Source organism: Opisthocomus hoazin, chromosome 8, assembly GCF_030867145.1.
Source record: "Opisthocomus hoazin isolate bOpiHoa1 chromosome 8, bOpiHoa1.hap1, whole genome shotgun sequence".
NCBI classification, from domain to species: domain Eukaryota; kingdom Metazoa; phylum Chordata; class Aves; order Opisthocomiformes; family Opisthocomidae; genus Opisthocomus; species Opisthocomus hoazin.
Window position 1 is genome coordinate 74640904 of NC_134421.1, and position 14859 is coordinate 74655762.

The 14859-nt window shown below is 67.8% G+C and overlaps 1 protein-coding gene across 1 annotated transcript in view; it reads right to left on the reverse strand.

The window, feature by feature from the left end:
* Positions 1–14859, reverse strand: part of SHANK3 (SH3 and multiple ankyrin repeat domains 3) — a 386587-nt gene that overhangs the window by 35511 nt on the left and 336217 nt on the right. Inside the window, exons 18-21 of the mRNA XM_075428667.1 lie at positions 11752–11887; positions 9130–9210; positions 5211–5234; positions 1701–1828 (exon numbers count right to left, since the gene is read on the reverse strand). Coding sequence (XP_075284782.1) covers positions 1701–1828; positions 5211–5234; positions 9130–9210; positions 11752–11887 — 369 coding nt within the window. The remainder of the gene's footprint in view (positions 1–1700; positions 1829–5210; positions 5235–9129; positions 9211–11751; positions 11888–14859) is intronic.

The window sequence follows — 14859 nt, forward strand, 5'->3', positions numbered from 1 at the left end:
CAGGGGAGGCTTCCCCGGGGACAGGGACGGAGCCATCCCCACCTCTACCTCCACCAGCCCGTCCTCACCTCTACCTTCACCAGCCCGTCCTCACCTCTACCTTCACCAGCCCGTCCTCACCTCTACCTTCACCAGCCCATCCTCACCTCTACCTTCACCAGCCCGTCCTCACCTCTACCTTCACCAGCCCGTCCCCACCTCTGCCTCCACCAGCCCATCCTCACCTCTGCCTCCACCAGCCCGTCCTCAACTCTACCTCCACCAAGCCATCCTCACCCCTACCTACACCAGCCCGTCCCCACCTCTACCTTCACCAGCTCATCCTCACCTCTACCTTCACCAGCCCGTCCCCACCTCTACCTTCACCAGCCCATCCTCACCTCTGCCTCCACCAGCCCGTCCCCACCTCTGCCTCCACCAGCCCATCCTCACCTCTACCTCCACCAGCCCGTCCTCAACTCTACCTTCACCAGCCCGTCCTCAACTCTACCTCCACCAGCCCGTCCCCACCTCTGCCTCCACCAGCCCATCCTCACCTCTACCTCCACCAGCTCATCCTCACCTCTACCTTCACCAGCCCGTCCCCACCTCTACCTCCACCAGCTCATCCTCACCTCTACCTTCACCAGCCCGTCCCCACCTCTGCCTCCACCAGCCCATCCTCACCTCTACCTCCACCAGCCCGTCCTCACCTCTACCTTCACCAGTCCATCCTCACCTCTACCTCCACCAGTCCGTCCTCAACTCTACCTCCACCAGCTCATCCTCACCCCTACCTCCACCAGGCCATTGGCCCTGCTGCCCCGTTCAGTGTCTCTCCAACACATGTGCCACTGCGCTTTCACGGGTTAACCCTTCCTCCCTCCCTCCCTCCCTCCCTCCCCTTCTCCTGCCCGCCCTCTCTCCCTGCCTGCCCTCTCCCCCCTGCCTGCCCTCTCCCCCCTTCCTGCCCTCTCCCCCCTGCCTGCCCTCTCCCCCCTTCCTGCCCTCTCCCCCCTGCCCGCCCTCTCCCCCCAGCCCGCCCTCTCCCCCCTGCCTGCCCTCTCCCCCCAGCCCGCCCTCTCCCCCCTGCCCACCCTCTCCCCCTGCCAGCTCTCCGGCGCTGTGCCCGGGGCGGGGGCACAGCGATGCCCACTCCCACAGCAGCCTTCCTCCCGTGGGCAGGCTTCGCCCAGGCCAGTCTCCGCTCCGCAGCAGCCTGTCCCATTTTGCTCCCGCTCCAGAAGCTGCCTCCCACCGCCTGCAGCACTCTCACAACCCAGACAGCCGGGAGCTGGCAGCCCCACTCCTACTCCATCCATGCTTCCCCTCGGAGACGGCGTTTTGCTCCGCTTTGATTCCTCCTCGTTTCCAGCCTCGCACCCAGCAAACCGCAGCCAGACTCTGCTCTGCAGCTCAGCTTTCCACACCCCGTCAGAGCCGCTCTTACGTCCTCCCCGTGGCCACGCCGCGCTGCGGAGCCAGCGCCAAGCAGCCCGGCCCAGCTCCTCCACCGGACCCCTCTCCCCAGACCCCCTCGTTCCGCTCCCCGACCCCGCGCTGTGGAGCCAGCGCCAAGCAGCCCGGCCCAGCTCCTCCACCGGACCCCTCTCCCCAGACCCCCTCGTTCCGCTCCCCACGCGAGCCTGGGGGCTGGCGGGCAGCGTCTGCCCAGCACCGCGCGCCCTGCCCCGTCCCACCGCCCAGCCCACCGCGCTCACACTGATTTCTGCTGGCGTGATGCGCCGGCTCGTCGGTCGCTGCTTCACGGTGGCCGCCCTGGAATCTGCCTCCACGATGTCCGCTCTCAGCGCGGGCTCGGCCGCTGCCAGGATCTCATCCAGTTTCTCTGAAAATCCAAATATCAAAGGCAACGGGTGAGCGAGGGCCGCGGCGGCAACAGCTGCCCCGCGACAGAGCCAGCGGGCAGCGACCGTCCCCGCGGGGAGAGCGGCTGTCACCCGCCGAGCACGGAGCCGAGGACGCGGCCGCCGCGTCTTCTCCTCCCCAGCCAGCAGCTCCCGAGCTTTTCCAGGTGTCTCTGGAGCTGCCCACCCACCGCGATGCACCGGCCCGGCTCAGCGACCCCCTCGGACACAGCATCAGTCCCTCGGACACAGCCCAACCCCCGCTGCCGCCGGGGAGCGATCCCCTCGGACACAGCCCAACCCCCGCTGCCACCGGGGAGCGATCCCCTCGGGCACAGCCCAACCCCCACTGCCACCGGGGAGCGATCCCCTCGGACACAGCCCAACCCCCGCTGCCACCGGGGAGCGATCCCCTCGGACACAGCCCAACCCCCGCTGCCACCGGGGAGCGATCCCCTCGGACACGGCCCAACCCCCGCTGCCATGGGGGAGCGATCCCCTCGGACACAGCCCAACCCCCGCTGCCACCGGGGAGCGATCCCCTCGGGCACAGCCCAACCCCCGCTGCCATCAGGGAGCGATCCCCTCGGGCACAGCCCAACCCCCGCTGCCACCAGGGAGCGATCCCCTCGGACACAGCCCAACCCCCGCTGCCGCCGGGGAGCGATCCCCTCGGACACAGCCCAACCCCCGCTGCCACCGGGGAGCGATCCCCTCGGACACAGCCCAACCCCCGCTGCCATCGGGGCTCTCCCTGGGGCCACAAAACGTCCTGAAGCTGAGGACACGGGGAAGGGCAGCGGGCAGACGCTGGCCACCGATCCCCCGGCCCCGAGCTCGCTCCGACGGAGCCAGACCGGGTGCAGCAGAGCCGAGCTAACGAAGGCCGCTGGGCTGGTGCTCAGCCCGGGCAGGGGCCGTTCAGGAGTGGCTTCCCTGCTCCTGCAGCTCCCTGGAGCATGCAGGGGTGAGTCTGTGGGCTCCTCGTCACAAACGGTGCCAGCCGGCCCCGGAGCGTGGCCGTCACCCCGGCACGGTGCGGTGCTGGAGCTGCTGGGTCTGGCTCAGCGTTGGTCAGGATGGATGCCTCGCCTCCACGGCACTGCCAGCCCAGCAGCTTGCCCAGGGAGAGGGGGGAACACGGGCAGCGTTCGTCCCGCCGGGCTGAGGAGCTCTGCCTGCGTTCAAGCAAGCCTCGGGAACTTCTGGGGCTCCTTCCAGCCTGGCTCTTAACTCGGGACTGCGAAATGTCACCGCTGTGGTGTGGGAGCTGCTGGTCCTCCTGACCTGGAGAGCTCTGACCACCAGCCCTGCGCTCCCGCAGAACCCTGCCCGGGCTGCCCCGGCGGCTTCAGTGCCCCCGCGCGCGGTGGCCACGGCAGCCGTCTGCGTGGCACTTCGTAAGCCGGCGTTCCCCAGCCCCAGGAACTGAGTCCCAGACATCCCAGAAGCCCAGACTGCGGAGGAGCGAGCCCTGCGCAAGCACGGGAGCCAAGCGGTCTCTGCCAAGGGGACTCACGTGTCCTCTGCGGCCACCGCCCTCGGGGCCAGGTACCCACCAAGCCCTCGGATGAAGGACCTGCACCCACTCCAAGGAGACAGCTCAGGCCAGATACTGAACTTCCTCGGCACAAGACCTCCAGAAGACCACCCTGCCGTGTCTGGGGGGCTTCATGGCTCCTCTTCCTCACGGCCGTGCGACCCCCACGCTGTGATCGTAAGAGGTGCAGGGTGGCTCAGCCTGCTCGGAGGGGAGCTGGCTCATCCCTCACGGCCAAACACGGCTGGGTGGCTGTGTGGACCTCGAACAGCCAAGGTTCCTCAGGAGGGACGGGCCACGGGCTGGTTCTAAAGCCCACGCTCTGGAAAGCTGCCCCAGCGGTGTCTCTGGAAGCTGCTCTGAGCAGCCCCACAGCGACGTTCGCTTGGGGACCCCGGCGCTGTGAGCGCAGTGACAGCGATGCTCAGCCCTCCACCTGCCTCTGCTTCCACCTTTATTCCACTTTCTGTCTCCCAGCGCCATGAGAGCGCAGGGAGACAAACCACCACCAACTGGACTTCGTGCCGGCCGTGCCCTTGCAGGGGATGGCAGAGCATCCTGGGCTGGGGCAGGAGACGAGGCGGTGCTGGAGCTGTCCTGGAAAGAGGGGTCCCCAGCAACGGGTGCACCCCGATGGCCCTGGCTGTCCCCAGTGGCAAGAGCTCTCCACCACGTGCCTGCAGACGGCCATCTTCAACGTCAGGGCATCCCTGGTGACCTCCAGCTGATCATTCTGACCCACGGCTCCCCTGCGTTGCCTCCGCCTCTGGGTACCGGCAGGTCTGCTCGGGGTAGAACATGAGGAAGAACTTCTTCCCTCTGAGGGTGACGGAGCCCTGGAACAGGCTGCCCAGGGAGGCTGTGGAGTCTCCTTCTCTGGAGATATTCCAGCCCCGGCTGGACGCGGTCCTGTGCAGCCTGCTCTGGGTGACCCTGCTTCGGCAGGGGGGTTGGACTAGATGACCCACAGAGGTCCCTTCCAACCCCTACTATTCTGTGATTCTGTGGTAGAGGAGGTCTGGGGAGGGCCCTCAGAGACCTCCCGCTCGGAAGCCCTACTCAGCTTCTTTCCTACGTCATCGCTGTTAGGGGTGGGAGACTGAGTCCCTTGGGAAAGGTTCTCTACCCTCACGTCACCAGGGCAGAGGGAGCTCTGCTTCTGCAAGGCTCAGACCTGGGGGCAGGTCTCCACGCTCCCTCCCTCTGCCCTCTGCCTGTGCTGGAGAAAGGCAGAGCCGTGTGCTGGCACGGGACGAGCCTTCTTGCTCCGTTCGGGATTGTCCACCACCGGCTCTCAGCCCTGCCAGGACCCTCCTCTCTTGGCAGCATCCCTCGTGCCACGTCCACACCGCGTAGCGCGGCTGTCCCGTACGGAGCCCTGCGGCAGCCAGCTCCACCCCCGCCACTGACAGCGTGGCCTTCACGGCGCGTGGCCCTCTCCACCCGCAGCTCCGACAATTAATGGTAATTAATCCCCCCCAGCTACCCTGGGCGTGCCCTGGGAGCTGCCTCGGACCCCGGACGCGGGGGACGTCGCTGCGCGAGGCGTTTCGCTGCGGGGCAAACCCAAAGCGAGCGCGACGCCCGGGGAAGTCAGAGCTGGGGATTCGGACGGGCACCCCCGCCCGCGCCCAGCAGGACCCCGGCACGGCCGATCCCGGCGGCTGCGGTGCCGGGCGGGAGGCTGAGCCCGCCCGGGACAGCGCGGGGACGGTGAGCTGGGCCGGTCCCTCGGGCGCAGCGTGGGTGACGGGTGCTGGCTGGGGGGCTGATGGGGTGGGGGGTGGGGAGGGAGGAGCCCCAGGATGTGCGGTTTCACTCACCCCCTTTTCTTCTCCGCATGGAGGCTTGGAATCAAGAAACAAAAGACAACGTGAATGGCATGCACAGTTCCTGCGTCCGTCCCCGGCTCCAGCCTCGCTGCCTGCCTGCTGAGCCTCGTCCCCGCCGGCTCTCCTGCCTCCAGCATGCCGGCAGGATCGGGCCCCGACAGCGGAGCGCGTGCCCACCGGAGCAAGGCGCAGGCAGGGCACGGGGTGCAGCACCCTGTTCACCCTCCTCGGGTGTGACCCCCCCGCTGCCACCAGCGCCCGGCCGAGCCCGAGCCCCTGCGCTCCGACCAGGACAGCCGAGGGACGGCACGAGGCCGGCAGGACTCCTCCAGGAGGAGTCTGGGTGGCATCTACTGCCCGAGCCACGCAGAAACTCTTGTCAAGGCTCTGAATCCCTCCCTGCTCACGGAGGAGACGCAGCCGCCTGCCCGCGTCCCAGCGCCAGCTTCCTCCGCGCCCAGGAACGCCGGACGGCTCTGCCAGCACCCTGCTGGGAACCTGCTCCTCCAAGGGGACCCGGACACGAAGGGCTGGCTGAGAGCACCGGGGATGTCCTGCAAGCTGCAGGACGGGGACAGGCTTCAAGGAAAAGCGGCAGGGACCCTTTGAGAACCTGCAATGTCCCTGCCACTAACGCCGCCGTCCCTGCAGCAAAGGGGTCTGGGCTCTGACCCTCCACGCCACCGAGGCGCGGGGACGCTGACCTGCACAAAGCGTCCCTCTCCGCAGTAAAAGCTGGAGGATCAGCCACCAGCAGGCGGAGAGCGGGAGGAGGGACGATCCCCACTCTCCCTGTGCTCCCCGGGGACGTGCGGCAGGCACAGCACAGCACAGCGCCCGACCCGCAGGACGCGAAGCAGGGAACCACCACCACAATGTCCCGGAAAACCCGTGGACTACGACCAGCCACTGCCCACAGATCCCTCTCCCAGCTGCCGCTCCCAGTCCCTCTCCAGACAGCAGAGAGGCAGCGTCGAAATGCAAAATCCTCAGGGAGACCTAGAGGACTCATCGTTAATATATTCTCCGGCAGCGCCGCTTCTCTGCTGTTCGTGACTTCCCTTTCCACGAGCGTGCTGCCCTCCCCCTCGAGCCCAGCAGCTCTGCTTGCCACCACACGTGCCAGCGGGGCCCCCTCCCCTCGCTGCCGCTCGTCCCACACCCCGCTCGGCACTCTGCCATGGGTGGGGTGCCCGTCCCCCTGCCAAAGCGCCCACCGGACACGCGCCAGGCTTCGACCCGGGTGTGATGGTCAGACTTATGGCCAGCAGGGCGAGGGAGGTTCTCCTGCCCCTCTGCTCTGCCCTGGGGAGGCCCCATCTGCAGTGCTGGGTCCAGTGCTGGGCTCCCCAGTTCCAGAAAGATGAGGAGCTACTGGAGAGAGTCCAGCGCAGGGCTGTGAGGATGAGGAGGGGACTGGAGCATCTCTGCTACGAGGAGAGGCTGAGGGAGCTGGGCTTGTTCAGCCTGGAGAAGAGAAGGCTGCGAGGGGACCTTATAAATGCCTCTAAATATCTGCAGGGGGGGGGTCAGGAGGACGGTGCCAGACTTTTCCAGTGGTGCCCAGCGACAGGACAAGGGGCAACGGGCACAAACTGGAGCCGAGGAAGCTCCAGCTGAACCCGAGGAAGAACTTCTTCCCTCTGAGGGTGACGGAGCCCTGGCCCAGGCTGCCCAGAGGGGCTGGGGAGTCTCCTTCTCTGGAGATATTCCAGCCCCGCCTGGCCGCGGTGCTGTGCCCCCTGCTGTGGGTGACCCTGCTTGGGCAGGGGGCTGGGCTGGGGGATCCCCAGGGGTCCCTTCCAACCCCGAACGTTCTGTGATTCTGTGATGTTCACCGAAGACGGGCACACGCTGCCCACGTGTGCAAGCAGGCGCCCACCACGCCGGCTAGGAACGGCTCTCAGGACCAGCACCCGAGAGGAAAAACATGAACCCTGGGGTCTGCGCAGCATCTGCGCAAAGGAAGAGCAGAAAGTGGCAGAAAGGGGCTATTCTGGATCCTCTCCTGACAGCTCCCAGCACACACAGCACCTCCAGGTTTAGGTTCGAGGGTCTGGAGGAGCGGGGAGCAGGCTGGGGTGGGAATCAAGGCAGTGGGCTCCGCATGAAACAAATCACCGTGGCCACCAAGCAGCTGATGCAAACCCTGACACGCTAAGATCCCAACCCATGTTGGAGCGTGAGCCCGAGCCCTCAAGCTCCGTCTCTCTCAGGGCTGCGACGCGTGGCCACGCGCGGAGCACAGGGAGCAGAGCAGGGAAGGTGGCGGAGAGGGGGTGGTGGGCTCCCTGCCCAGGCTCCCGCCGCCCCCGTGGGTCTCCCCCCATCAGGACGGGGTCTGCCCCGCGCAGCCGCTGCGCCACGGCCAGCGAGCCCAGCCGTACACAGCACCACGTTTTCGCATGCAAAAATATAAATATGAACAAAAACCCCAGCAGAAGCGCGAGCCAGGGCAGCACAGCGCCGAGCGGCTCCCTCTCGCCCGCCGATGCTCGCGGTGGGGGCTCACGGCACAGCCGACCCCCGCCCCGTGCCAGCCCGTCACGCGCCCCAGGGCTGCCCCGACGGAGGGGTCCCTCCGCACCTCCCGTGCCCAGCAGACCCTGAGGGTCGTGGGCCACCATCCTGCCCACCAGCCTCACGGCACGGTCACCAGCCTCCTGGCACAGCCACCAGCCTCACGGCACGGCCACCACCCTCCTGGCATGGCCACCAGCCTCACGGCACGGCCACCAGCCTCATGGCATGGCCACCAGCCTCACAGCACGGCCACCAGCCTCACGGCACGGCCACCACCCTCCTGGCACGGCCACCAGCCTCACGGCACGGCCACCACCCTCCTGGCACGGCCACCAGCCTCACAGCATGGCCACCAGGCTCCTGGCACGGCCACCAGCCTCATGGCACAGCCACCACCCTCCTGGCACTGCCAGCAGCCTCATGGCATGGCCACCACCCTCCTGGCACGGCCACCAGCCTCATGGCATGGCCACCAGCCTCACGGCATGGCCACCAGCCTCACGGCATGGCCACCAGCCTCATGGCACAGCCACCACCCTCCTGGCACTGCCAGCAGCCTCATGGCATGGCCACCACCCTCCTGGCACGGCCACCAGCCTCACGGCCACCGCCGCCAGAGCCCCGCAGCGCACCGGGGACGAGGCGCGGCACAACGGGCAAACCCTTCGGTGCCGAGGGAAGGGTCGGTGTCCGGGGGGTGTGTGGACACCAGCAGCCCCGGGGCCATCAGCCAGTGGGACGCTACGGGGGGGGCCCAGGGCTCTGGGAAGGTGGGGGCTCAACGAGGTCACCAGACGGGCAGACCGAGGGGCTTCAGCGCGGGGGACCTGGCAGGGAGGACGCGCTGGGGGTGGGGAGCCTTTAGGAGAACACAGAAGAACCTGCAGATGCCAGCTGGGATACCACCGCATCTGGAAACGTGGGCAGGCGCTGTGGTGACAGCGGGACGTGCCAGCGTGTGCGCAGCGGCGTGTGCGTGTGTAAGGGGGGGGGGGGGTGGCAGCCCCCCGGGACGCCAGCCAAGCCGGCAGCGGGCGGCATCCGCCCCGCGGCGCAGGAAAACACGGACCCGGGGCCGGTGGGCGTGCGGGAGGAGCGGGGAGCGTGAGGGACGGGACGGGGGACCGGGGCTGGCGAGCCTCTCCGCCAGCACCGCCAGGCACCCAGCGTTCCCCCCCGGTGAGGCGGGCTGGCTCCAGGGGGGTCCCGTGCCCCCCGCAGCGGCGGGGTCTCAGCCCCCCGCGCCCCGCACGCTGCCGAGCGCGATGGAGGCTCGCCCTGTGCTCGAGCACCCTGCGGAAAACGGGCGAGCGCGCTGCCGGCCGCGGCCCCGCGTGCCCCCCCGTGCAGCCCCGCATGCAGGCGCGAGCCCCCCGCCGCCGCTTACCCAGCTCTTCCAGCTCGGCCGTCATGGACTTGGAACGCAGCGTCAGGGTGGTGCTGGGCGCTCTCTTGGGAGGCGGCGGAGCTGAAAGGAAGAGAGACGGCATTTTGCATCTCTTGTCCAGGAACTTACGAGGAGTGGCCAGATGCAGGTGCCACTTCTTCTCCACGGCCTGGATCTCCTCGTACTCGCGGGACGAGGAGTCGCACTGCTGCAGGATCTTATTGAGGCTGCGCGTGGAAGCGAACTTCTTCATGGTCTCGGTAGCACAGTCCCGGGGCGCGGGGGCTCGGGCACGCAGGCACGGGCACGCTGCCCAGGCTCCCGCAGCCCTCAGCAGAGCAGAGTCCAAGCCATGTCCCCGGGCTGCGCGTCCCCCCCGGCAGCGACCGGAGGTGCCACGGCTGCGAAAGCCTCTCGCCAGTCTCAGGCAGCCGGCTGCCTGCCCGGGGGGCTCCGCGACGGCTTCGCCGCCCGCTCCCCCGCCATGGCTGCGGGGTAGGAGGGAGGAAGGCGTCCAGCAGGCCTGAGCTCAGTCTCTCCTTCCCGCCTCGGCGCAGCGCAGCCCCCAGCGAGACGCTGCCCACCCACCCTCCGCCGCCGGCTCCGGGACGCGGCCGGCGATGCTCCCGCGGCCCTAGCGAAGCGCTGGAGGCGGCCGGCTCCGTGCCGGGCAGCCGAGGCACGTGGCGGGCGGTCGCGGGGCTGCGTCGGGGCGCGCGGTGGTCCCGAGGGGCTGCCTAGCCCGGCTGGCCCGGGGGGCTGCCCCACAGGCGCTGCATGCCATGAGCCCACCCGAGCGGGGACGAGCTGAAGGCTCTTCCTCTTCACGTGGGGTGCCTCCTCCTCCTCCTCCTCGCGCTCGCTGACAATGCTGGATTCAACGCTCAGGCATTGCCATGGCAACGGGAGCTTCAGGCTTCGCCGCCTGCATCAGAGACCCCAACAGGGGCGGATTCAGCCCAAAAATGCCCGTCCCACACAGGGCTCCGGTACCCGCAGGAGAGCGAGCCCCAGCCGGGGGGCACGGTGGCCGGGGTCCCGCAGAGGGGACTCGGCTCCGGTCCCCGCACCCCGCGCTGGCAGAGTGGCCGTGGGCTCAGGCCAGGGCAGCGACGGGCAGCGACGGGCAGCGACGGGGCAGCTGCTCACCGGCTGCAGGGCTGGAAGCACCGGGAGCGGCGGCGAGCGGCACCCGCAGTGGTCCCAGCACCGATTCCGGAGCCCCAGCCTTTCCCCACGACTCCCGCTTCTGTGCCGTGACAATGTAATTGCAGCTCCTCGTGTCAGCGAGCAGAGCTGCCTCCCCTCCCCCCCGCCCCCCGCGCTGTGCTGGGAGCGCCCCGCTCCCCTCCCCCCGCTCCTGTCCCCCCAACCCCGTCCCCCCGCTCCCATCCCGGGCTCCTGGCTGTGCTCCCCTGGAAAACGCCCCTGCACCGTGCTGCCAGCTGCTGCCAGATGTGCCCCTGCCTTCTGCAGCTGGGTGCCTGAGGATGGGGTCCTATCCTGCACAGCCAGCTGCTGCCAGATGTGCCCCCGCCCTCCACTGCCACTCCCTGCTCTCCACATCTGGCTGCCTCGGATGAGGTCCAGCCCTCCACGGCCAGCTGCTGCCAGATATGCCCCTGCCCTCCACATCTGGCTGTCTCATATGAGTCCAACCCTCCACGGCCAGCTGCTGCCAGATGTGCCCCTGCCCTCCACTGCCAGCCCCTGCTCTCCACATCTGGCTGCCTCGGATGAGGTCCAGCCCTCCATAGCCAGCTGCTGCCAGATGTGCCTCAAGGCTCCCCAGCTGGCTGTCCTCGGACGTGGCCCTGCCCCCCACAGCTGTATGCCACGATGTGTCCCCCTGCACACAGCTGGCTGCCCCCCATCCAGCTGTCCTCGGACGTGGCCCTGCCCCCCACAGCTGTACGCCATGGTGTGTGTCCCTGCACACAGCTGGCTGCCCCCATCCAGCTGCCCTCCAGATGTGCCCCTGCCCCCCAGCTGTACGCCATGGTGTGTCCCCCTGCACACAGCTGGCTGCCCCCCATCCAGCTGCCCTCCAGATGTGCCCCTGCCCCCCAGCTGTACGCCATGGTGTGTGTCCCTGCACACAGCTGGCTGCCCCCCATCCAGCTGCCCTCCAGATGTGCCCCTGCCCTCCCCAGCTGTACACCATGGTGTGTGCCCCTGTACACAGCTGGCTGCCCCCCATCCAGCTGCCCTCCAGATGTGCCCCTGCCCTCCCCAGCTGGATGCCCCCTACCCCGAGGGCTGCCCGGCCCCGCTGGCCATGAGCGCGCCAGCCCACCACCCAACTCCCCCTCAGGCCCCACCTCTGGCCGAGGGTCTCGGCTCTGCCCTCGGGGTCCGGGGACGACGGGGCGAAGGTCCGGAGCTTTCCGGGGGTCCCACGGCCGCCTGCGCCCCCCTGAGCGAGGGCAAGTGCCACCCGCGGCCGGCACCCCAGGACTGGCCGTGCCCACGGGGCTGCTCCCAGAAATGACATTCCCGAGAGAGGGCTGGCTCCGTGCTGGCAACCCCCCACCCCACGGGGGCTGTCCCCCACCCTGGCACCCCCGCTCACACCTAGGTGACGCGAGCCCTGCTCGGAGCACCGCGAGGCTCCACACCTACCCTTCTTCCGCACAACTTCTTCCGACTCTGGCTTGCGGCTGACGGACACCACCTTCATCACCAGGTGGTTCCCCCCTTGCCGGATCAAGGAGACCACCTGCTTGTGCCCCACCTTCACCACGTTGACGCCGTTCACCTAGGACACAAGGAGAGAGAGCGGTGTGAGGGTGGGCTGCCACGAAGGGGGCTGGCAGAGGGCAAGGCCGACGGGCGTCACGCCACCCAACCAGAGCCTCGTGCATCTCTGCGGCTGCTTTCACAGCCTGGCACGCTGCCGGATTCCAGCTGTCCCTGTGGGCTGTCACCCACCAGGGACCACCGCCTTCTGCAGAAGCCACAGAAGCTGCAGCCGGGCGGCAGGAGCCGGACCTCCCCCCTCTGACCGGGCTGTCGAGGCAGAGCACTGAAAACCGGGCATTTCCCGGTTCCGCCGGGGCGTTCAGCAACCCCAGATCTGCAGGAGGAGGAGGAGGAGGAGGAGGAGGCTCCTGGATCCGTGCTGTGGGTCTGCAAGAGGCGCTGGACGAGCAGAGTCCCCGGGGCCGGGCAGCGGGCAGAGCGATGGCCCCAGCGGCTCCGCGCCCCGTACCCCAGCAGCACGCAGCACCGCAACCCAGACGCCGCTCCACCACCCCAGCCACCGACCCGCTGACCCAGCCCACAGAATCACCGAACCCCAGCATGGTCGGGGTTGGAAGGGACCCCTGGGGATCCCCCAGCCCAGCCCCCTGCCCAAGCAGGGTCACCCAGAGCAGGGGGCACAGCACCGTGTCCAGGCGGGGCTGGAATATCTCCAGAGAAGGAGACTCCACAGCCCCTCTGGGCAGCCTGGGCCAGGGCTCCGTCACCCTCAGAGGGAAGAAGTTCTTCCTCGGGTTCAGCTGGAGCTTCCTCTGCTCCAGTTTGTGCCCGTTGCCCCTTGTCCTGTCGCTGGGCACCACTGCAAAGAGTCTGGCCCCGGCCTCCTGACACCCACTTCAGGTATTTGTAAGTATCTATTAGGTCCCCATAAGTATATAATAAGTGTAAGGATATATTAGATCTCCTGCGCGTTCCAGCGATGAACCTGAAATCCCGGCCAACGAATGGAAGAGGTGCCGGGGATGTGCGGGCTCCGGGGCCGGGGCTCCTCTGAGGGTGACAGAGCCCTGGCCCAGGCTGCCCAGGGAGGCTGTGGAGTCTCCTCTGGAGACACTAAAGACCCACCTGGATAAGGTCCTCTACAGCCTGCTCTGGGTGACCCTGCTTCTGCAGGGGGTGGGACTGGGTGACCCACAGAGGTCCCTTCCAACCCCGACCATTCTGTGATTCCGTGATCACCGAGCAGCAGCAGGTCCGAGCCGAGTCCTGGAGACCCAGCAGGAACCCCGGCAGCGGTGGTGGCTCCTCGCTGGCAGGTCCTCGCCCAGACCTGGCCGACGCGCGAGCCGCTCCCGGGCGCTGCGCTGGGCTCTGGCACCACCGGTTTTGTGCCGGGATCTCGTACCCTGTCACCTCTGCAGCTGGAGGAGACAGCTTGGTTTTACCAAACCAGTCTGACACCTCCAAGCACGAAACCCAGCTTTCTGCTGGTGACTGGACTCTGCTCTTTAACTCTTCGCCCACTGCCGGCAGCATCGGATCGCTGACGTTTTGCCAGCACCTGACACCAGACTGACAGGGTTGTAATTAATTAACCGCATCCTCCCCTTGGCCCTTCCGCACCGCCGGCCGCCTGCCACCGCCCCAGCCCCACGCGATCACAAACCGCAAATCCCGAAACATCACCCCGGGAACTCTGCTCCATCCTGGTGGCACCAGCCAGGGCACGTGGGACCTGCTCCCTCTGCTCCATCCTGGTGGCACCAGCCAGGGCACGTGGGATCTGTTCCCTCTGCTCCATCCTGGTGGCACCAGCCAGGGCACGTGGGACCTGCTCCCTCTGCTCCATCCTGGTGGCACCAGCCAGGGCACGTGGGATCTGTTCCCTCTGCTCCATCCTGGTCGCACCAGCCAGGGCATGTGGGATCTGCTCTCTCTGCTCCCTCCTGGTGGCACCAGTCAGGGCACGTGGGATCTGCTCCCTCTGCTCCATCCTGATCGCACCAGCCAGGGCATGTGGGACCTGCTCCCTCTGCTCCATCCTGGTGGCACCAGCCAGGGCATGTGGGATCTGCTCCCTCTGCTCCATCCTGGTGGCACCAGCCAGGGCACATGGGACGTGCTCCCTCTGCTCCATCCTGGTGGCACCAGCCAGGGCACGTGGGATCTGCTCCCTCTGCTCCCTCCTGGTGGCACCAGCCAGGGCATGTGGGACCTGCTCCCTCTGCTCCGTCCTGGTGGCACCAGCCAGGGCACATGGGACGTGCTCCCTCTGCTCCATCCTGGTGGCACGTGGGATCTGCTCCCTCTGCTCCCTCCTGGTGGCACCAGCCAGGGCACATGGGATCTGCTCCCTCTGCTCCATCCTGGTGGCACATGGGACCTGCTCCCTCTGCTCCATCCTGGTGGCACCAGCCAGGGCACGTGGGACCTGCTCCCTCTGCTCCATCCTGGTGGCACCAGCCAGGGCACGTGGGACCTGCTCCCTCTGCTCCGTCCTGGTGGCACCAGCCAGGGCACGTGGGACCTGCTCCCTCTGCTCCGTCCTGGTGGCACCAGCCAGGGCACGTGGGACCTGCTCCCTCTGCTCCATCCTGGTGGCATCAGCCAGGGCACGTGGGATCTGCTCCCTCTGCTCCATCCTAGTGGCACCAGCCAGGGCATGTGGGATCTGCTCCCTCTGCTCCATCCTGGTGGCACCAGCCAGGGCACGTGGCTTGCTGGAGAGTGGTGACTGCCGCAGCACTGCCCGGCCCGGGCAGGACCTGGGCACCGTATCCTGCTGGTGTTCTGGCAGCCTGCTGGCATGGTTGCTGACACTCAAGTAACAGATGGAAAATGCCAATTTTGAATTGTTTACAGCTTGGTGAGACCAGGGATGAGGAAAAGGCACCAATGCGACCAGACAGCTTTCTGCCCAACGTGTTTCAAACGCCGAAAGACGTCAGCTTAGCCTGTATCTTGCATCTCCATCCACCGCTGGGTACTCCCAGACCGTCCAGAGCACGAAGGAGCAGCAGCGGTGAG